We start from the raw sequence: 22621 nt of genomic DNA, 5'->3' as shown, positions 1-22621 counted from the left end.
TACCTAACTTGACTAAATTTGTGACCTGTCATTTCTGCCGCACCAGATTATCAACATTCTTTGAGTTCCTCGACAAATATAAGCAAAAAAATAGATCATGAGGAACCAGTTTGAAGTTATTTTAAGAGCATAATAGGTGCAGCTTTTGCAGTTTGGGTGGATGTTCTCTGAATAATTGTGGACACTGCAGCTGTTGTGAGAACACCTGCGGCGTGTTGTGGCCTTGAGGAGCTGACGGTTGTTTGTGAAGCGGTTGTGGTGGTAAATATAGTCGGTGTAGTGGGATCAGAAGTTTGAGTTGTGTTACATTAATGGTGAAGTTACAAAATCACAACATCAATCTCCATGGAAACCATTTCTGTTTTTCATACATACTCCATATATATACACATTGCATTATATTCCATTATATGCAGATGACTTCATCCTGAAATTAGAAATCTGTCTCCACAATCTCTGTCATTCTAGGAATTAGGAGGTCAGCAGTAGTTCCCCTGCAGGACATTTTTGTGTCGCTGCAGCACAGACATTGTTGTGGAATTTTTGATGAATCAGAGCCAAAAATGACTAGTCAAGGCTGACGCTGCACAAGGAGGATTTATTCAGGATTCCAGAGGAAGCACACTCAAATCAGCTGATTGAGAGCAAGGCTGTTGCGCTGAGGATAATCCAGCACTACTCTCCCATTACTTCCAGCAATGCTCCTGATACCAAGTGACTTCAAACACAACAGAGCATTCTTCGCACTGTGTTACTGAGAATTTCTGCACGCGTGTCCACAGCTGTAACAGTACAGGTTGGCCCATTAGGGAAATTCTGAACCCAACTGTCACAGGCACCAGAGCAGCACGTAAGTTGAAAAAAAGCAATGAGCAATGTTGTTGGGATCACTTCCAGATTGGTCTCAGAACGCCATCTCTCCGTTTCCTTGGTGGTGACAGACGCGAAGTGGAAAAACTGTGGAGAAACTGCGATTGTTTTCTGTTTTCTTGTTTTTCTAATCGACTACTAATGTATTCATTCTCAAAAAGTATAAAGTGCATCTGAGTGATTATAAAGTAAACTGTTCCTGCTGAAGTATACAAATCCAGTGTGTCCCAGCTTGTAGACCACAGCCCCAGCTGCTTAACATCTGACTCCAGCTGTCTTCATATACCGCTTTACTAACTTTTGTAAACATTTCAGCCGACATTGTAACCATATATTTTATGTGTTGAAATCATACAGAAAATGGATGGATATTTTTATTTAATTTTTTATTTGAATGAATATGAATCGTGATCAGTTCTGGTGTTTCAAAGGAAAGAAAGATGGAAATATCTCGGAATACACATGAAGCAGATTGTGTGCGATGTGTCATGAAACTACACATTACATTTTGAATATGTAAGAGCTGCTATGTAGATGAAAACACCTTTTTTTTCAGAGGATCCAGATAATTAAAAAAAAAAAAGCACCAGACACCATAGAATACTGACAAGGTGAAGACTCTAGAAATGTGTGTATTTGTTGGCTGGAAGTGACTGTTGCAGTTCTTCCCCTCACTCATCAGGTCTTCTTTTACACTGTAAATGATGCCACCTTCTGGCTTTCCAACTTCATGCAGTTCCTCTCTCTCTCTCTCTCTCTCACTCTCTCTCTCTCTCTCTCTCTCTCTCTCTCTCTCTCTCTCTCTCTCTCTCTCGCTGGTGACTGTCAACCATAAAACCATTAAACTGCTCTGTTTACCTCATCAGTGTCACTGTGTCGATAAGTAGGACATCCACAGGGTGACTAAACCTTGGTGATTTTTGCCATTCAGACCCCCAGTTGTCCCTCCAGGTTGGTATGTTGTTCTTACAGTCCATGAACCAGGTCTGCTGGGCTCTTGGGCATTAGCAGAGGTATTGACTGCACAGCACCCTGGGGCCCGGGTCAGGGCCTCCCTCTGCCCCCTTCTGGACCAGTGAGTGGACGTCTGTCTAGGGGAGTGGCTTGGATCTGGGCTCTGGGATGGTTACTGGCTGTGTGGGTCCTGAGGGCCTCCCTGACCTGCTTCTGGTCTTCTCAGGGTTCAGAGGTTGTATTTCATGATCACTGTCCCGTTTGCATGATCACGCTGATCTTTAATCACTCTTCATATTCTGCAAGTGGACTCGGTCACCTTGTTTTCTTGTGATGGGTTAGACCCATGGCTATATGGATTAGATCTCTTGTGTTATTTGATACCTGGATCCTCAGTTTCCATGTTCCAGATAACTACCAGCTGTGTTCTCCAAGAAAAGTTGGTAAGATGTCCTCTGTGATGTCTTTATGCAGGTGCAGTAATCGACTGTCTGGAGTGTCGATATTTATCAAAGGCAATCATATCTTTGCTCTCTTCCTTCTCTACACTCTTTTGTTGTTGTTGTTGTTTGCTTGCTTGTTCACTTATTTGTCTCTTTCAATCTCTGTCTCTCTACCTGTCTTTCTGTCCCCCTGTCAGGTCCAGCAATACCATGTATCAGTACTCGAAATAAATTAAATAAATTACGAAACCATGTTAACAAGAGGAGCTCGATACTTAGAAGCTCCTCTTGGAAGAGAAAATCGGTCGGCCTGACCTCCATTCTCCTGCTTCCATGCTGGACAGGACAGGTAAAAAAAGAAGGCATTCATCCGTCTTCTTGACTGCTGTATCGAAATAAGTAATAATAATCTTAAATTGCACACCACAAAAAAGAAAAAAAAATGACACGTGAAATACTTGCGTTGCGTTCTTGAAGTTGTGTATTCAGATTATTGTAAATTTTATTTTTGAAAGAAATGATACAAATTGCAGGAAAGTTCAGAGAGTACACAAATATATTTTTGATAAATATAGCACATAGAAACACAGTAAGTAGGTTAGAATACTGCAAGATCGACTTATATATAAATACATACATACATAGATATTTACAAGACATTTAATCTCATCCTAGTCAACAATTTCTTAAATATACAGTTGTCTCGAAAGTGAAGCTAATTTCTTTTGATTTACAATATTCAAGATAAGTTCTCAAACCAGAAACCCATTGTATGTGCTCGCTTGAACATGGTTAAGTAAAGATGATTTTCAGCCCCACATTAGGATTCTCTGTCTTGTGGAGGATCTGTATGCTTCCCTCACAGAGTACTATAAGTTTAACAAACCTGTCAATATGTTAAAGCCTTAAATAACATTCAAAACAAAGATGGAAACGATGGCGGCGAAGAATGCATCAGATTCCATGTGTCAGTGCTGCGTTGATAGCAGCCAGGGCAGCAGTACCAGGCAGACGGCGGTGATGAACGTCATGTTGTGCTGCACACGACTTGAAGCTACACAGAAAGAGAAAAGTGGAGAAGTCAAGAGTCGAACTGATATTTCTCCATGTATTTTTGTTTTTGTTACTATTATCAATGATGTAACTCACATGACGTAGTAATGTTGGTGGAGTTAACGGTGATGGAGCTGCCTTCAATGTCAAAACCAGTGACATTTGAAGACATAGACATGAGACTTGTACCAACAGCAGTCGCGTTAGGAGCGGTTGGGGTGGAAAACATCATATCCATGTGGTTGATGATTGATCCAGGACTGAAAAAACAAAACACAGGGCAACATTTTAATACAATGTTTAGAACAGGAATGATAGATAATATTAGAAAAAGAAAAATAATTCAAATTACCTGAACTGGACAACGTCTAAAGAGATAAAAGAAGATGAATAAATACTCCGGAACAATGGCTCCAGCTGCAGGAAGACAAGAATGTTGTTTTTTTTTTAATTGTGATGACATTATGATGGGAATGCAAAAAAAAAAAAAAAAAAAAAAAAAAAAAAAATATATATATATATATATATATATATATATATATATATATATATATATATATATATATGTGTGTATATATATATATATATATATATATATATATATATATATATATATGTGTGTATATATACACACACACACACACATATATATGAAACAGAAAGAGCAGCGAGACATACCTGTGATTTTATCAAGCTGGCTCGGGACTGAAAAGCATCAGATTGCGGATTCAACAGGTCAAATGAAAAGTTGCCCAGCACGGATCGAAACGTGACTCGGTAGACTGTTATCAGAGCAGCTGTTGTTGTTGTTGTTGTTGTTGCTGTAGTTGTTGTAGTTGTCATCTGGGAAGTTGTAGTTGTAGCAGCAACTATTGTTGGAGGGTTGGCACTCGATGTTGGTGTAGGAATTGTGGTTGCTGCTGGAGTGGTTGTTGTAGCTGTGGGAGCAGTTGTTGTGGGCGATGAAGATGTACTAGTTGTCATTGGAACAGTTGTCGTGGTTGTTGGGGCAGTTGATGCAGTTGTAGGAGTTGATGTAGTTGTTTGGGAAGTTGTTGTTGTTGGTGCAGCTGTTGTAGTTGTTGGTGCAGCTGCTGTAGTTGTTGGTGCAGCTGCTGTAGTTGTTGGTGCAGCTGTTGTAGTTGTTGTGGCTGTTGTAGTTGTTGGGGATGCTGTAGTGGTTGTTTGGGCAGTTGTTGTTGGTGTTGTTGGTGCAGGTGTTGTGGCTGTTGGTGCACCTGTTGTAGTGGTTGGTGGAGCAGTGATTGGTGCAGTTGTGGTGGCCGGGGATGATGTAGTTGTTGTCTCTACTGTTGTAGTTGTGACAGCAGCAGTTGGTTCTGCACCTGTAGTGGTTGGTGGAGCTGTTGTCGTGGTTGTTGGGGATGATGTGGTGGTAATTGTGGAAGCAGATGTTGTTGTGGTTTCAACAGTTGTTGGTGCAATTGTTGTAATTGTTGGTACACCTGTTGTGGAAGTTGCAGATGATGAGGTGATAGTTGTGGGAGACGATGTTGTCGTAGTGCGAGATGATGTGGTTAATTGTGCAGTTGTCATATCTGTTGGGGTAGTTATTGGACTTGGTGGTGCACTTGTGGATGCTGGGGCAGTTGTGCTTATTACTGAGGCTGATGTGGTGGTAGTTGTGGGAGCAGATGTTGTTATGGTGGGTGCTGTTGTGGTTGTTGGGGCAGTTGATGAAGTTTTTGGTGGAGTTGTTATAGCTGTCGTAGCTGATGTTGTTGTTGTGACAACAGAATTTGTTGGGGCAGATGTAGTAGTTGATGGAGCTGTTGTTGCAATTGTTGGGGGTGATGTTGTGGTTGATGGGGAAGTTACAGTTGTTTGTTCAGTTGTTGTAGGTGTTGATTCAGTTGTTGGTGATGTTGTGGTGGTAGTTGTGGAAGGAGATGTGGTCATTGTTGGAGCTGTTGCTGTGGCTATTGAGGATGATGTGGTTGTTTGATCAGTGCTTGTTGATGATGGTGTGGTGGTTGTTGCAGGAAAGGAAGTAGTGGTTGTTGGAGCTGCTATTGTGGTCGTTGGTGTAGTTGTTGTGGTTGTTCGTTCAGTTATGGATGTTGGGGATGATGTGGTGGTAGGAGCAGATGTAGTGGAAGATGGAGCTGTTGTGCTCGTTGGGGAAATTGGGGTCGTTTGTTCAGCTGTTGTGGTTGATGGTGATGTGGTGGTAGTTGTTGAAGCAGATGTAATGGTTGTTGGAGTTGGTGTTGTGGTTGTTGGGGAAATTGTTGTAGTTATCGGCGCACGTGTTGTGGCTGTTGTTTGTTCAGTTGTTGTGGTTAGTGATGTAGTAGTGGTAATTGTAGTAGCTGATGTAGTTGTTGGTGCAGTTGTTGTAGATGTTGGTCCACTTGTCATTGTTGTTGGCACACTTGTTGTGGTTATTGTTTGTTCAGTTGTTGAGGTTCCTGGTGCACTTGTTGCTGTTGTTGGTGCACTTGTTGTGGATATGGTCGTTTGTTCAGTTGTTGTGGTTGATGGTGATGCTGTGGTGGCAGTTGTTGGAGGAGATGTCGTGATTATTGGAGCTGTTGTTGTGGTCATTGGGGAAGTTGTTGTAGTTGTCGGCACACGTGTTGTGGTTGTTGTTTGTTCAGTTCTTGTGGTTGTTGGTGCACTTGTTGTGGTTGTTGTTGTTTGTTCAGTTATTGTGGTTGTTGGTGATGAAGTAGTGGTAGTTGTAGGAGACGATGTAGTTGTTGGTGATGCACTTGTTGTACTTGTTGTTTGCTCAGTTGATGATGCACTTGTAGATGTTGTGGTTGTTGGTGCACTTGTCGTTGTTGTTGGTGCACTTGTTGTGGTTGTTGTTGTTTGTTCAGTTGTTGTGGTTGATGGTGATGAAGTAGTCGTACTTGTAGGAGATGATGGAGTTGTTGGTGCACTTGCAGATGTTGTGGTTGTTGGTGCACTTGTCATTGTTGGCGCAATTGTTATCGTTGTTGTTTGTTCAGTTGTTGTGGTTGTTGGTGATGAATTAGTGGCAGTTGTAGGAGATGATGTAGTTGTTGGCGGTGCACTTGTTGTAGTTGTTGGTGTTTGTTCAGTTGTGGTTGTTGGCGATGAAGTAGTGGTAGTTGTAGGAGACGATGTAGCTGTTGTTGGTGCACTTGTAGTTGTTTGTTCAGTTGTTGTGGTTGTTGGTGACAATGTAGTGGTAGTTGTAGGAGACGATGCAGTTGTTGTCGGTGCACTTGTTGTAGTTGTTTGGTCAGTTGTTGCGGTTGATGGTGATGAAGTAGTGGTAGATGTTGGAGACGACGTAGTTGCTATTGGTGCACTTGTTGTAGTTGTTGTCGTTTGTTCAGTTGTGGTTGTTGGTGATGGTGTGGTGGTAGTTGTAGGAGACGATGTAGTTGTTGCTGCAATTGTTGTAGTTGTTGGTGATGAAGTAGTGGTAGTTGTAGGAGTTGATGTAGTTGCAGTTGGTGCACTTGTTGTACTTGTTGTTTGTTCAGTTGTTGTGGTTGTTGGTGATGATGTAGTGGTAGTTGTAGGAGACGATGTTGTTGGTGCACTTGTTGTAGTTGTTGTTTGGTCAGTTGTTGTGGTTGGTGCACTTGTCGTTGGTGATGAAGTAGTGGTAGTTGTAGGAGACGATGTTGTTGGTGCACTTGTTGTAGTTGTTGTTTGGTCAGTTGTTGTGGTTGGTGTACTTGTCGTTGTTTGTGCACTTGTTGTGGCTGTTGTTGTTTGTTCACGTGTTGTGGTTGTTGGTGATGAAGTAGTGGCAGTTGTAGGAGATGACGTAGTTGTTGGCGGTGCACTTGTTGTAGTTGTTAGTGTTTGTTCAGTTGTGGTTGTTGGCGATGAAGTAGTGGTAGTTGTAGGAGACGATGTAGCTGTTGTTGGTGCACTTGTAGTTGTTTGTTCAGTTGTTGTGGTTGTTGGTGACAATGTAGTGGTAGTTGTAGGAGACGATGCAGTTGTTGTCGGTGCACTTGTTGTAGTTGTTGTTTGGTCAGTTGTTGCGGTTGATGGTGATGAACTAGTGGTAGATGTTGGAGACGATGTAGTTGCTGTTGGTGCACTTGTTGTAGTTGTTGTCGTTTGTTCAGTTGTGGTTGTTGGTGATGGTGTGGTGGTAGTTGTAGGAGACGATGTAGTTGTTGCTGCAATTGTTGTAGTTGTTGGTGATGAAGTAGTGGTAGTTGTAGGAGTCAATGTAGTTGCAGTTGGTGCACTTGTTGTACTTGTTGTTTGTTCAGTTGTTGTGGTTGTTGGTGATGAAGTAGTGGTAGTTGTAGGAGACAATGTTGTTAGTGCACTTGTTGTAGTTGTTGTTTGTTCACGTGTTGTGGTTGATGTTGATGAAGCAGTGGTACTTGTAGGAGTCAATGTAGTTGCAGTTGGTGCACTTGTACTTCTTGTTTGTTCAGTTGTTGTGGTTGTTGGTGATGAAGTAGTGGTAGTTGTAGGAGACGATGTTGTTAGTGCACTTGTTGTAGTTGTTGTTTGTTCACGTGTTGTGGTTGATGTCGATGAAGTAGTGGTACTTGTAGGAGATGATGTAGTTGTTGGTGGTGCACTTGTTGTAGTTTTTGTTGTTTGTTCAGTTGTGGTTGTTGGCGGTGAAGTAGTGGTAGTTGTAGGAGACGATGTAGCTGTTGTTGGTGCACTTGTAGTTGTTTGTTCAGTTGTTGTGGTTGTTGGTGACAATGTAGTGGTAGTTGTAGGAGACAATGTAATTGTTGCTGGTGCACTTGTTGTGGTTGTTGTTTGGTCAGTTGTTGTGGTTGTTGGTGATGAAGTAGTGGTAGTTGTAGGAGACAATGTTGTTGGTGCACTTGTTGTAGTTATTGTTGTTTGTTCAGTTGTGCTTGTTGGTGATGAAGTAGTGGTACTTGTAGGAGATGATGTAGTTGTTGTTGTTGTACTTGTTGTTTGTTCAGTTGTTGTGGTTGTTGTTGATGAAGTAGTGGCAGTTGTAGGAGATGATGTAGTTGTTGGTGATGCACTTGTTGGAGTGTTTGGTGTCTGCTCAGTTGTGGTTGTTGGCGATGAAGCAGTGGTAGTTGCAGGAGACAATGTAGTTATTGGTGGTGCACTTGTTGTAGTTGTGGGTGTTTTGTCAGTTGTCGTGGTTGATTGTGATGAAGTAATGGTAGTTGTTGGAGATGACGTAGTTGCTGTTGGTGCACTTGTTGTAGTTGTTGTCGTTTGTTCAGTAGTGGTTGTTGGTGATGGTGTGGTGGTGGTAGTTGTCGGAGACGATGTAGTTGCTGTTGGTGCAATTGTTGTAGTTGTTGGTGATGAAGTAGTGGTAGTTGTAGGAGACGATGTAGTTGCTGTTGGTGCACTTGTTGTACTTGTTTGTTCAGTTGTTGTGGTGGTTGGTGATGCAGTAGTGGTAGTTGTAGAAGACGATGTTGGTGCACTTGTTGTAAATGTAGTTGTTTGGTCAATTGTTGTGGTTGTTGGTGATGAAGTAGTGGTAGTAGTAGGAGATGATGTCATTGTTGTTGGTGCACTTGTAGTTATTGTTGTTTGTTGAGTTGTTTTGGTTGTTGGCGATGAAGTAGTGGCAGTTGTAGGAGACGATGTAGTTGTTGTTGGTGCACTTGTTGTAGTAGTTTGGTCAGTTGTTGTGGTTGGTGCACTTGTCGTTGTTGGTGCACTTGTGGCTTTTGTTCTTTGTTCAAGCGTTGTGGTTGATGTTGATGAGGTAGTGGTAGTTGTAGAAGACAATGTAGTTGCTATTGGTGCTCTTGTTGTACTTGTTTGTTGAGTTGTTGTGGTTGTTGGTGATGAAGTCATGGTAGTTGTCGGAGACGATGTTGTTGGTGCACTTGTTGTAAATGTAGTTGTTTGGCCAGTTGTTGTGGTTGTTGGTGCACTTGTAGTTATTGTTTGGTCAGGTGTTGTGCTTGGTGCACCTGTCGTTGTTGGTAAACTTGTTGTGGCTGTTGTTGTTCGTTCAGGTGTTGTGGGTGTTGGTGATGAAGAAGTGGAAGTTGTAGGAGATGACATAGTTGTTGGTGGTGCACTTGTTCTCATTGTTGGTGTTTGTTCATTTGTGGTTGTTGGCGATGAAGTAGTGGTAGTTGTAGGAAATGACGTAGTTGTTGGTGGTGCACTTGTTGTGGTTGTTGGCGATGAAGTAGTGGTAGTTGTAGGAGATGATGTAGCTGTTGTAGGTGCACTTGTAGATGTTGTGGTTGTTGGTGCACTTGTCGTTGATGCATTTGTTGTGGTTGTTAATCTTTGTTCAGTTGTTGTGGTTTTTGCACTTGTTGTTGGTGCACCTGTTGTGGTTGTTGTTTGTTCAGTTGTTGTGGTTGTTGGTGATGAAGTAGTGGTAGTTGTAGGAGATGAAGTAGTTGTTGTTGGTTCATTTGTTGTCGTTTGTGTTTGTCCAGTTGTGGTTGTTGGCGATGAAGTAGTTGTGGTTGTAGGAGATGATGTAACTGTTGTTGGTGATGCACTTGTTGTAGTTGTTGTCGTTTGTTCAGTTGTGGTTGTTGATGATGAAGTAGTGGTAGTTGTAGGAAACGATGCAGTTGCTGTTGGTGCACTTGTTTGTTCAGTTGTTGTGGTTGTTGGGGACAATGTAATGGTAGTTGTAGGAGACAATGTAATTGTTGTTGGTGCACTTGTGGTTGTTGTTTGGTCAGTTGTTGTGGGTGTTGGTGTACTTGTCGTTGTTGTTGGTGCACTTGTTGTAGTTGCTGTTGTTTGTTCAGTTGTTGTGGTTGTTGGTGATGAAGTAGTGGTAGTTGGAGGAGATGATGTAGTTGTTGGTGGTGCACTTGTTGTAGTTGTTGGTGTTTGTTCAGTTATGGTTGTTGGCGATGAAGTGGTGGTAGTTGTAGGAGATGATATAATTGTTGTTGGTGCACTTGTTGCAGTTGTTGTTTGTTCAGTTGTTGTGGTTGTTTGTGATGAAGTAGTGGTAGGTGTAGGAGACGATGTAGTTGTTGTTGGTGCACTTATTGTAGTAGTTGTGGGTATTGGTGTACTGGTCATTGTTGTTGGTGCGCTTGTTGTCGTTGCTGTTGTTTGTTCAGTTGTTGTGGTTGATGGTGATGAAGTTGTGGTGGTTGCAGGAGACGATGTAGTTGTTGGTGCACTTGTGGTTGTTGTTGTTTGTTCAGTTGTGGTTGTTGGTGATGGTGTGGTGGTAGTTGTAGCAGATGATGTTGTTGGTGCAATTGCTGTAGTTGTTATTGTTTGATCAGTTGTGGTTGTTGATGATGAAGAAGTGGTAGTTCTGGGAGATGAAGTAGTTGTTGGTTCACTTGTGGATGTTGTGATTGTTGGTGCACTTGTTGTAGTTGTTGTTGTTTGTTCAGTTGTTTTGGTTGTTGGTGATGAAGTAGTGGTAGTTGTAGGAGAAGGTGTAGTTGTTGGTGGTGCACTTGTTGTAGTTTGTGTTTGTCCAGTTGTGGTTGTTGGCGATGAAGTAGTGGTGGTTGTAGGAGATGATGTAACTGTTGTTGATGGACTTGTTGTAGTTGTTGTCGTTTGTTCAGTTGTGGTTATTGGTGATGAAGTAGTGGTAGTTGTAGGAGACGATGTAGTTGCTATTGGTGCACTTGTTTGTTCAGTTGTTGAGGTTGTTGGCGATGAAGTAGTGGTAGTTGTAGGAGACAATGTAATTGTTGTTGGTGCATTTGTTGTGGTTGTTGTTTGGTCAGTTGTTGTGGTGGTTGGTGATGAAGTAGTGGTAGTTGTAGGAGATGATGTAGTTGTTGGTGGTGCACTTGTTGTAGTTGTTGGTGTTTGTTCAGTTATGGTTGTTGGCGATGAAGTAGTGGTGGTTGTAGGAGATGATGTAATTGGTGTTGGTGCACTTGTTGAAGTTGTTGTTTGTTCAGTTGTTGTGGTTGTTGGTGCACTTGTCATTGTTGGTGGTGCACTTGTTGTGGTTGTTGTTGTTTGTTCAGTTGTTATGGTTGACGATGATGAAGTAGTGGTAGTTGTAGGAGATGATGTAGTTGTTGGTGGTGCACTTGTTGTAGTTATTGGTGTTTGTTCAGTTACGGTTGTTGGCGATGAAGTAGTGGTAGTTGTAGGAGATGATGTAGTTGTTGTTGGTGCACTTGTGGTTGTTGTTTGGTCAGTTGTTGTGGTGGTTGGTGATGAAGTAGTGGTAGTTGTAGGAGATGATGTAGTTGTTGTTGGTGCACTTGTTGTAGTTGTTGGTGTTTGTTCAGTTACGGTTGTTGGCGATGAAGTAGTGGTAGTTGTAGGAGATGATGTAGTTGTTGGTGGTGCACTTGTTGTAGTTGTTGGTGTTTGTTCAGTTACGGTTGTTGGCGATGAAGTAGTGGTAGTTGTAGGAGATGATGTAATTGTTGTTGGTGCACTTGTAGTTGTTGTTTGTTCAGTTGTTGTGGTTGTTTGTGATGAAGTCGTGGTAGTTGTAGGAGACGATGTAGTTGCTGTTGGTGCACTTGTTGTAGTTGTTGTTTGTTCAGTTGTTGTGGTTGTTGGTGATGAAGTAGTGGTAGTTGTAGGAGACGATATAGTTGCTGTTGGTGCACTTGCTATGGTTATTGTTGTTTGTTCAGTTGTGGTTGATGGTGATGAATTAGTGGTTGTTGTAGGAGACGATGTAGTTGTTGGTGCACTTGCTGTAGTTGTTGTTGTTTGCTCAGTTGTGGTTGTTGGTCCACTTGTTATTGTTGTTGTTGTTTGTTCAGCTGTGGTTGATGGTGATGAATTAGTGGTTGTTGTAGGAGATGATGTAGTTGTTGTTGGTGCACTTGTTGTAGTTGCTGTTGTTTGGTCAGTTGTTGTGGTTGTTGGTGCACTTGTCGTTGTTGTTGGTGCACTTGTTGTAGTTGCTGTTGTTTGGTCAGTTGTTGTGGTTGTTGGTGCACTTGTCGTTGTTGTTGGTGCACTTGCTGTGGTTATTGTTGTTTGTTCAGTTGTGGTTGTTGGTGAAGAAGTAGTGGTAGTTGTAGGAGATGATATAGTTGTTGTTGGTGCACTTGTAGTTGTGGTTGTTGGTGCACTTGTCGTGGTTGGTGCACTGGTTGTGGTTGTTGTTTGTTCAGTTGTTGTAGTCCTTGGTGATGCAGTAGTGGTAGTTGTAGGAGATGATGCAGTTGTTGTTGGTCCACCTGTTGTAGTTGTCGGTGATGGTGTGGTGGTGGTAGTTGTTGGAGTTGTTGTTGTGGTCGTTAGAGAAGTTGTCGTAGTGGTTGGCACACTTGTGGTGGTTGTTGGTGCACTTGTTGTTGTTGATGGACTTGCTGTAGTTGTTGGGGCAGTTGTGCTTGTTGTTTGGTCAGTTGTGGTTGCTGTGGTTGATGGTGATAGTGTGGTGGTGGCAGTTGTTGGAGTTGTTGTGGTCGTTGGGGAAGTTGTTGTAGTGGTTGGCACACTTGTGGTGGTTGTTGTTGTTTGCTCAGTTGTTGTGGATGTTGGTGCACTTGTTGTTGTTGGTGGTGCAGTTGTTTTGGTGGTTGTTGTTGGTTCAGTTGCTGTGGTTATTGGTGATGAAGTAGTGCTAGTTGTTGGAGATGATGTAGTTGTTGGTGCATTTGTTGCAGTTGTGGTTGTTTGTTCAGTTGTTGTGGTTGTTGGTGATGAAGCAGTGGTAGTTGTAGGAGACGATGTCGTAGTTGTTGATGCACTTGTAGATATTGTCTGTTCAGTTGTGGTTGTTGGTTCACTTGTCGTTGTTGTTGGTGCACTTGGTCTAGTTGTTCGGGCAGTTGTGGTTGTTGTTGGTGCACTTGTCGTTGTTGATGGTGATAGTGTGGTGGTAGTTGTTGGAGCTGATGTTGCTGTTGTTGCGGAAGTTGTTGTAGTGGTTGACGCACTTGTTGTGGTTGTTTGTTCAGTTGTTGTGGTTGTTGGTGATAAAGTAGTGGTAGTTGTAGGAGACAATGTAGTTGTTGTTGGTGCTGTTCTTGTGGTCGTTGGGGAAGTTGTAGTTGTTGGCGCACTTGTGGTTGCTTTTTGTTCAGTTGTTGTAGTTGTTGGTGCACTTTTTGTAGTTGTTTGTTCAGTTGTTGTGGTTGTTGGTGATGAAGTAGTGGTAGTTGTAGGAGACGATGTAGTTGTTGGTGGTGCACTTGTTGTAGTTGTTTGTTCAGTTACGGTTGTTGGCGATGAAGTAGTGGTAGTTGTAGGAGATGATGTAGTTGTTGGTGGTGCACTTGTTGTAGTTGTTTGCTCAGTTGTTGTGGTTGTTTGTGATGAAGTAGTGGTAGTTGTAGGAGACGATGTAGTTGCTGGTGATGTTGTGGTGGATGTTGGAGCAGATGTAGTAGTTGTTGGAGCTGTTCTTGTGGTCGTTGGGGAAGTTGTAGTTGTTGGCGCACTTGTGGTTGTTTTTTGTTCAGTTGTTGTCGTTGTTGGTTCACTTTTTGTAGTTGTTTGTTCAGTTGTTGTGGGTGTTGGTGTACTGGTCGTTGTTGTTGGTGCACTTGTTGCGGTTGTTGGGGCAGTTGTGGTTGTTGTTTGTTCAGTTGTTGTGGTTGATGTTAAAGGTGTGATGGTGGTTGTCTGAGCAAATGTAGTAGTTGTTGGAGCTGTTGTGGTCGTTGGGGAAGTTGTAGTGGTTGCTGGTGCACTTGTCGTTTGTGGGGCACTTGTCGTTGTTGATGGTGATAGTGTGGTGGTAGTTCTTGGAGCTGATGTTGCTGTTGTTGCGGAAGTTGTTGTAGTGGTTGACACACTTGTTGTGGTTGTTGTTTGTTCAGTTGTTGTGGTTGATGGTGTACTTGTCATGGCTGTTGGTGCACTTGTGGTTGACGTTGGTTCAGTTGTTGTGGTTGCTGGTGATGTTGTGGTGGATGTTGGAGCAGATGTAGTGGTTGTTGGAGTTGTTCTTGTGGTCGTTGGGGAAGTTGTAGTTGTTGGCGCACTTGTTGTAGTTGTTTGTTCAGTTGTTGTGGTTGTTGGTAATGAAGTAGTGGTAGTTGTAGGAGACGATGTAGTTGTTGTTGGTGCACTTGTTGTAGTTGTTTGTTCAGTTGTTGTGGTTGTTTGTGATGAAGTAGTGGTAGTTGTAGGAGACGATGTAGTTGTTGGTGGTGCACTTGTTGTAGTTGTTTGTTCAGTTGTCATGGTTGATGGTGTACTTGTCATGGTTGTCGGTGCACTTGTGGTTGATGTTGGTTCAGTTGTTGTGGTTGCTGGTGATGTTGTGGTGGATGTTGGAGCAGATGTAGTGGTTGTTGGAGTTGTTCTTGTGGTCGTTGGGGAAGTTGTAGTTGTTGGCGCACTTGTTGTAGTTGTTTGTTCAGTTGTTGTGGTTGTTGGTAATGAAGTAGTAGTAGTTGTAGGAGACGATGTAGTTGTTGTTGGTGCACTTGTTGTAGTTGTTTGTTCAGTTGTTGTGGTTGTTTGTGATGAAGTAGTGGTAGTTGTAGGAGATGATGTAGTTGTTGGTGGTGCACTTGTTGTAGTTGTTTGTTCAGTTGTTGTGGTTGTTTGTGATGAAGTAGTGGTAGTTGTAGGAGATGATGTAGTTGTTGGTGGTGCACTTGTTGTAGTTGTTTGTTCAGTTGTCGTGGTTGATGGTGTACTTGTCATGGTTGTTGGTGCACTTGTGGTTGATGTTGGTTCAGTTGTTGTGGTTGCTGGTGATGTTGTGGTGGATGTTGGAGCAGATGTAGTGGTTGTTGGAGTTGTTCTTGTGGTCGTTGGGGAAGTTGTAGTTGTTGGCGCACTTGTTGTAGTTGTTTGTTCAGTTGTTGTGGTTGTTGGTAATGAAGTAGTGGTAGTTGTAGGAGAGGATGAAGTTGTTGGTGGTGCACTTGTTGTAGTTGTTTGTTCAGTTGTTGTGGTTGTTTGTGATGAAGTAATGGTAGTTGTAGGAGATGATGTAGTTGTTGGTGGTGCACTTGTTGTAGTTGTTTGTTCAGTTGTCGTGGTTGATGGTGTACTTGTCATGGTTGTTGGTGCACTTGTGGTTGATGTTGGTTCAGTTGTTGTGGTTGCTGGTGATGTTGTGGTGGATGTTGGAGCAGATGTAGTGGTTGTTGGAGTTGTTCTTGTGGTCGTTGGGGAAGTTGTAGTTGTTGGTGCACTTGTTGTAGTTGTTTGTTCAGTTGTTGTGGTTGTTGGTAATGAAGTAGTGGTAGTTGTAGGAGACGATGTAGTTGTTGTTGGTGCACTTGTTGTAGTTGTTTGTTCAGTTGTTGTGGTTGTTTGTGATGAAGTAGTGGTAGTTGTAGGAGATGATGTAGTTGTTGGTGGTGCACTTGTTGTAGTTGTTTGTTCAGTTGTCGTGGTTGATGGTGTACTTGTCATGGTTGTTGGTGCACTTGTGGTTGATGTTGGTTCAGTTGTTGTGGTTGCTGGTGATGTTGTGGTGGATGTTGGAGCAGATGTAGTGGTTGTTGGAGTTGTTCTTGTGGTCGTTGGGGAAGTTGTAGTTGTTGGCGCACTTGTTGTAGTTGTTTGTTCAGTTGTTGTGGTTGTTGGTAATGAAGTAGTGGTAGTTGTAGGAGACGATGTAGTTGTTGTTGGTGCACTTGTTGTAGTTGTTTGTTCAGTTTTTGTGGTTGTTTGTGATGAAGTAGTGGTAGTTGTAGGAGATGATGTAGTTGTTGGTGGTGCACTTGTTGTAGTTGTTTGTTCAGTTGTCGTGGTTGATGGTGTACTTGTCATGGTTGTTGGTGCACTTGTGGTTGATGTTGGTTCAGTTGTTGTGGTTGCTGGTGATGTGGTGGATGTTGGAGCAGATGTAGTGGTTGTTGGAGTTGTTCTTGTGGTCGTTGGGGAAGTTGTAGTTGTTGGCGCACTTGTTGTAGTTGTTTGTTCAGTTGTTGTGGTTGTTGGTAATGAAGTAGTGGTAGTTGTAGGAGACGATGTAGTTGTTGTTGGTGCACTTGTTGTAGTTGTTTGTTCAGTTTTTGTGGTTGTTTGTGATGAAGTAGTGGTAGTTGTAGGAGATGATGTAGTTGTTGGTGGTGCACTTGTTGTAGTTGTTTGTTCAGTTGTCGTGGTTGATGGTGTACTTGTCATGGTTGTTGGTGCACTTGTGGTTGATGTTGGTTCAGTTGTTGTGGTTGCTGGTGATGTGGTGGATGTTGGAGCAGATGTAGTGGTTGTTGGAGTTGTTCTTGTGGTCGTTGGGGAAGTTGTAGTTGTTGGCGCACTTGTGGTTGTTTTTTGTTCAGATATTGTCGTTGTTGGTTCACTTGTTGTTGTTGTTTGTTCAGTTGTTGTGGTTGTTGGTGATGAAGTAGTGGTAGTTGTAGGAGACGATGTAGTTGTTGTTGGTGCACTTGTTGCAGTTGTTTGTTCAGTTGTTGTGGTTGTTGGTGATGAAGTAGTGGTAGTTGTAGGAGACGATGTAGTTGTTGTTGGTGCACTTGTTGTAGTTGTTTGTTCAGTTGTTGAGGTCGTCGGTGTACTGGTAGTAATTGTTGGTGCACTTGTTGCGGTTGTTGGGGCAGTTGTGGTTGTTTGTTCAGTTGTTGTGGTTGTTGGTAATGGTGTGATGGTGGTTGTCGGAGCAGATGTAGTAGTTGTTGGAGCTGTTGTGGTCGTTGGGGAAGTTGGATTGGTTGTTGGTGCACTTGTCGTTGTTGTTGGTGCACTTGTTGTGGTTGTTTGGGCAGTTGTGGTAGTTGTTGGTGATAGTGTGGTGGTAGTTGTTGGAGTCGTTGGCGTTGTCGTGGTCATAGTGGAAGTTGTTGTAGTTGTCGGCACACTTGTTGTGGTTGTTGGTGATGGGGTGGGGGTAGTTGTAGGAGATGTTGTAGTTGTTGGTGTAGTTGGGGAAGTTGTTGTAGTTGTTTGTGCACTTGTTGTGGTTGTTGGGGCAGTTGTGGTTGTTGTTTGTTCAGTTGTTGTGGTTGTTGATGATGGAGTAGTGGTCGTTGTAGGAGCCGAAGCTGTTGTCATTGGGGAAGTTGTCGTTGTTGGTGTATGTGTTGTGCTTGTTGGGGCAGTTGTTGTGGTCATTTGAGTAGTTGTTGTTATTGTCGCTGTGGGAGACGTTGTTGAGGTTGTTGGTTCAGTTGTTGCAGTTGCCACTGTTGGGGATGATGTTGTTGTGACAGCAGATGTTGTCATTGATACAGATGTCGTGGTTATCGGAGTTGTTGTTGTGGTTGTTGGAGACGATGCTGTTCCAATTGTGGGACCAGAAGATGTTGTGGTTGTTGGAGCAGACGTCTTGGTGGTCGTCACAGTGTCTGTCGTTGTAGTGACACGTCCAGCGGTTGTTGTGCCAGATGTTGTTGTAGACGTAGTTGTGTGACCGATCTGTATCGTGCAGACTGACATGAAAATAAATTTACAATCTTTCTTTTAAATTGATATTAAAAATATATATATATAAATTTATGTATTTATATATATATACATATATATATATATATATATGTATATATATATACACATATGTACATATATCCCTCCTTCAGTTTTCTGTTCATATTTGCGGTTGTGACTGTTCATATTTTGACGTTTTCTTTTTTTTTTTCAATCTCACCTGCCAGGCACAGGAGTATTGATAGTCGTAATCCAGCATCCATCCTGTCGTCTTTTCAAGCTGTAAAGTTAAACAAGCATCATCATACAGCAAATGCATCCATGAGATTTTTCTTTTCTCATTCCTCTCCATCAGTTAACTTGTTCATATGTATATATATATTAGGGCTGTCAAAAATAACGCGTTAATGGCGTTAATTAATTTATGTAATCAATCTCATTAAAATTTTTAACGCAGTTTAACGCATGCTCATCATGACAAGCGGCGTGCAGCGCGCGGAGCGGTGCGGTGCGGTGACGCGCAGAGCACGTACAAATACACTACACACACAGACATTATGTTATGGTGTGCATGTTTTAGTTTTTTGAATATTTATTTTATTTGGTGCCTTAGATTAAAAAAAAAAAATCACATGTTTAATATATAATCATTTCCTGTAATTTTTTTTGTTAATGCAATACAGGAAAAATAGGGTATATTTCAGACATAGTTGGAAATTGCGATTATTTGTGATTAATCATGATTAATTAATTTGTAAACTGTGATTAATCTCATTAAAAATTTTAATCATTTGACAGCCCTAATATATATATATATATATATATATATATATATATATATATATATATATATATATATATACATATGTATATATATATATATATATACATATATATATATATATATATATATATATATATATATATATATGTATATATATATATATATAATATATATATGTGGTTTTACTTTGTAATAATCAAAAGGTTTTACATTTTGAAATTAAAAATTCAACATGAAAAAACCACCCAAGCCTTTATTTCCTCCGTTATTTTTTTATCAAATATGCCTATCAGCATTTAAATCAGTGATTGTGTAAATAGCTGTCGACTGGTAAATCATAACTCCAAATTGCCAAATTTAAACTTGCAGTTAAACAATTGAGTATTTAGTAAAAACAATGTCTCCTTATGGAACATGTACTTTTCATAAGGATATAGGGATATAAAGGATATATGGATTTTTTAGGGCCGATGCCGATACCGATTTTTTTCCATTACCCTTAGCTGATGGCCGATGATGTATTGCCGATTTTTTTGAGCCGATATTTGGGGCCGACACTGCTTTTGCTCTCTCAACTTACATAAAAAAAAAATTACCCGATGATAACAAATATTACAGGTCTCAACTTAAAAAAAAAAAAAATTTATTGAACAGTAAAAGATTATTACAGCTTTCTCCAACTTTACGCAACATACATTAAAATCAACACAAAGTGTTTGGTGCTTTTAATTATTCAAATAATGCCTATAAAATAAAATAAAACAAATATTTAGACATCATTAAAACAACTGAAATATTGCATATAGTTATAGAGCTGCCCGTGGATGCCTGTCATTAAGTCATCCCAGGGAAAAATAAATCCGCAAATCCACACGCGTTTCACCTGATGCTGATACAAGTAAAAAACTTGAATTTCGGACAGTTATATCTGCTGGTTTATGTATCGGTCGATCCTTGCTCAAAAATCACACTCGTCCGCTTGTTGAAATGAGTAAAATGTAGACCCTCCAGAAAAACGCAATTATGAGATCGCATGAATTCACGCATAAATCACCCTTTTGCCGCTGATTATGTGAAGGGCACATATTTTCCAAAAGGGTGCATAATCCCCGCAATAATCTCACATTTACTGAGAAGAAAAAATGAGAAATGGTCTCGCTTGTGGTGCTGTGATGTTCAATGAACGAGTCGTTCGTTTGAAGGGCTCTTTTAACGGAATGATGAGAGCTGGTTCACAGCTGTCTGAGAGCCGTTACTTTGTGGAAACTGTCCACGCTTCCTTCCCGTGTCTCCTGAGTGTCTCCTGAGTCCAGCTGTCACCGCTGTCTTCATGTGAATGACCGAATTTCAGTTTTCCGCAGCATGCTCCAGTCACCTGAACGCAGCAGCTAACTAGTAGAGAAGAAGTGTCCAGAAACCGGAGAGGAGCCGGTGTTTTGGAAGAACTGGTTTCCTTATTAACTGGCGACTGGTTTTCTTTCACGTCCCTTGTTGCTGATAGATGTTAAAAACCAGACAAAAAGCAGTGTCCGACCTTGAATGAGTCTGATTTCAACATCCGCTGCTAGCAGCAGGAAGTGCTAAAGGAAGTCAGTCACCAGTTAGCAAAGAAACTAGTTCATTTGAAACACTGTGTTGACCATTTTATCACAGGTTTTAGCAGTGGAACACACACACAGTGTTTGTGTGTGATCCATTTGTGACTATGGGTGAGCATTGGTGAGTAACAATTTAAGATAAATAACAAAGTTCTATAAAAATGAATGTGACGTGTGTGTGTGTGTGTGTGTGTGTGTGTGTGTGTGTGTGTGTGTGTGTGTGTGCGTGCGTGAGCGCGCACGCGAGAGAGTGAGAGAGAGAGTGTGTTTATGGGTAACCTACATATCTGACATCTTTTTGCATATTTCACAGCATACTTCACAACTGTTCGCAATTTTACCGCATAAAATCCTGCATATTTATTTGCAAAATCAAGCATTTTAGCTTGCATAATCTGGGATTTAAGTACGCATAATCAAGAATTTTTGCTCGCGTTTTTCTGGAGGGTCTAAAAATGGCGTTTTGGATAACCAAGGTGAACACGAGTTGTCCAATGCCCCTTTCCCACTGGCCAAAAAACCTGTTTAAACCTGCTAATCATCGGCTCCTCGTGGCAGTGGGAAAGAGTTTAATCGGCATTTCGACCCGGGTTGACTGACCTTGCAAGCGACCCGGGTTATAAGCGATATCTTTCATCAAGATGATCCAGCATTGGCAAGATACTGAGATTTTCTGCACTGTTTATATCACTGTGCTCCATCGCGCTGATGATGTCATCAACATTGGACATCATCAGCGCGGGAAAATGCAGCCAAGCAACTAGCCTGCAGGCGATTACACCCGGGTCAGCAGGCAGTGGGAAACGAGTCAATTGGTGATTGTTCGCGGGTCGATGCGTGTTTAAAAAACAGAAATCGACCCGCTAGTTTCAGTGTGAAAGGGGTATAAGATTCACAGGATGTGGCCATTTTGAATGACAATGAATGTCCCATGGTTCTTAGTTCTTCCATCATTTACAGATACTTTCTTCTAGTTTGGGTAACTATTGCTCGACAAAGAAGCTGCACTTTGTGAAAGTTCTTGCTGATCAGATGGCGGGTTATCTAGCTGGCGGAGGTTGCCAGATCCGAGATCCGTCGGTCTCTCCCCCGAAACAATGTGAGACCCGTTTAACTCAACAGAAAGCAGCAACCATTAAAACCGTAAAAGTCAAATTTGTGTAATAACAAACACGTCACAAGCACATAACCATTTCATCAACCCACCTGGCGTGTTAATAAAGAAGCCTGATTTGTCAGAAACCCGCCCAATCTGGCAACATAGGCCCGCTCCGGTCAGTCGTTTGACTTTCCTACAGTGACAAAGTACAAAACCGTTCATTCTTCTGATGCGTATAATGAAAGTGAAATCACTTATTTTGGAACACGCATCGAGTTTCGATACCGCAGCCAGAACGCATCCAGTGTGAGCCCGCCATACGTGACACTACACTGGAAGATAGTTTCAAGCTCGAGACAACACCCAAAACAGTAAATATATTTTGCAAATGGCGAAACAGAGATGAATAACAACAGGAAGAGTCAAACACAAGCCTCACAAACAAAAGGATGCACAAGCAAATACTGTGCCGTCAAACAAAGGAGGACGATCAAAACCACCTGAGCCCTCCTGGAAAGACCAAACCACAAGCCTCTGTTTCACAGACACACCTTCAGTCTGAGCGGGACATTCTCAGGCACTTGCACACACACACACACACACACACACACACACACACACACACACACACACACACACGCACAGATACAGACACACACACACACACACACATACACAACCACACAGTATTTCTTTTTTTCCTGTGAATTTGGATTTGTACTTCATCTTGTGGAGCAAATTAAGGTAATTAACTACTAGAATTTAAAAACTTTGAAGGGTGATAGGATAGTTTAACAAATCATAATGGCAACATTTCATGAACGACAGGTAAAATCCTTCACTGAACAAAGAATAGTGTGAACAAGCTGGGATTCCTGAAAGTGATCGAATTAACTTGCTTTGATCAAGAATAAAGTTGGAAAATAGAAATAAATGGGAAAATATGCACTAATAATATTGACATTTCTATGGAAACGTGCATAGCAGTAACCAAAAAAAGTTGAAATGCATTCAACTTATGTTAACTTATGTTAACTATGTTACTTATGTTAACTAATGTTAACTATCGATATGTACCAGACTATGGAAAAGCAGCACTGAAAAAATTCAATTTCCGATCCATTTTTTTTCTTGTAAAAATGACACTGACATTTAAACAAAAAATAAATAAATAAATAAATAAATGGTTAAAATCCTGAAAGTGATGGTGGGATTGGTTTTTATAAACAAGAGTTGCTAAAGTTGGAAAAAATAAAGAAACAACCTGGGAAAAAATTTAATCTAATAATGTTCATATGTCATACAAGAAAAACGTGCATCCGCAATAAGTAAATGTAACTTTGACCCAACAATAAAATAAAACCTACATTCTCTCATACAAAAGGAAAATGACCTGCCACTGCTGTAAATATGACTATAAATCATTATTTAAAGTAAGAATGATGCTAATGACACATCCAAATCCAAACTTTGTGCTCAACTGAATACAAATGTGCAAACACAATGCAAAAAAATAAACTAACAATTGAAAGTATAATGTGCACTCACTCAATATGAAGGTGATGGATTTCCCTTGTGTTTTGTTGAGGGTTAAATTCTTTGTGAGTCT

At 41.4% G+C, this 22621-nt stretch overlaps 1 protein-coding gene across 1 annotated transcript in view; it reads right to left on the bottom strand.

Annotated features, from left to right (window-relative positions):
• Positions 1 to 2763: 2763 nt before the first annotated feature.
• LOC115386181 (mucin-2-like) overlaps positions 2764 to 22621 on the bottom strand; it is a 39594-nt gene continuing 19736 nt past the window's right edge. The window contains exons 3-8 of the mRNA XM_030088402.1: positions 16323 to 17383; positions 12413 to 12567; positions 3999 to 6903; positions 3673 to 3737; positions 3417 to 3580; positions 2764 to 3321 (exon numbers count right to left, since the gene is read on the bottom strand). Of these exons, the coding sequence (XP_029944262.1) occupies positions 3236 to 3321; positions 3417 to 3580; positions 3673 to 3737; positions 3999 to 6903; positions 12413 to 12567; positions 16323 to 17383 (4436 nt within the window). The 3' untranslated portion in view covers positions 2764 to 3235. The remainder of the gene's footprint in view (positions 3322 to 3416; positions 3581 to 3672; positions 3738 to 3998; positions 6904 to 12412; positions 12568 to 16322; positions 17384 to 22621) is intronic.

The sequence above is a fragment of the Salarias fasciatus genome, chromosome 3, assembly GCF_902148845.1.
Source record: "Salarias fasciatus chromosome 3, fSalaFa1.1, whole genome shotgun sequence".
Classification (NCBI taxonomy): Eukaryota; Metazoa; Chordata; class Actinopteri; order Blenniiformes; family Blenniidae; genus Salarias; species Salarias fasciatus.
Note: the sequence above shows the minus strand (reverse complement) of the source record. Positions and strands in the feature narration are given on the sequence as shown.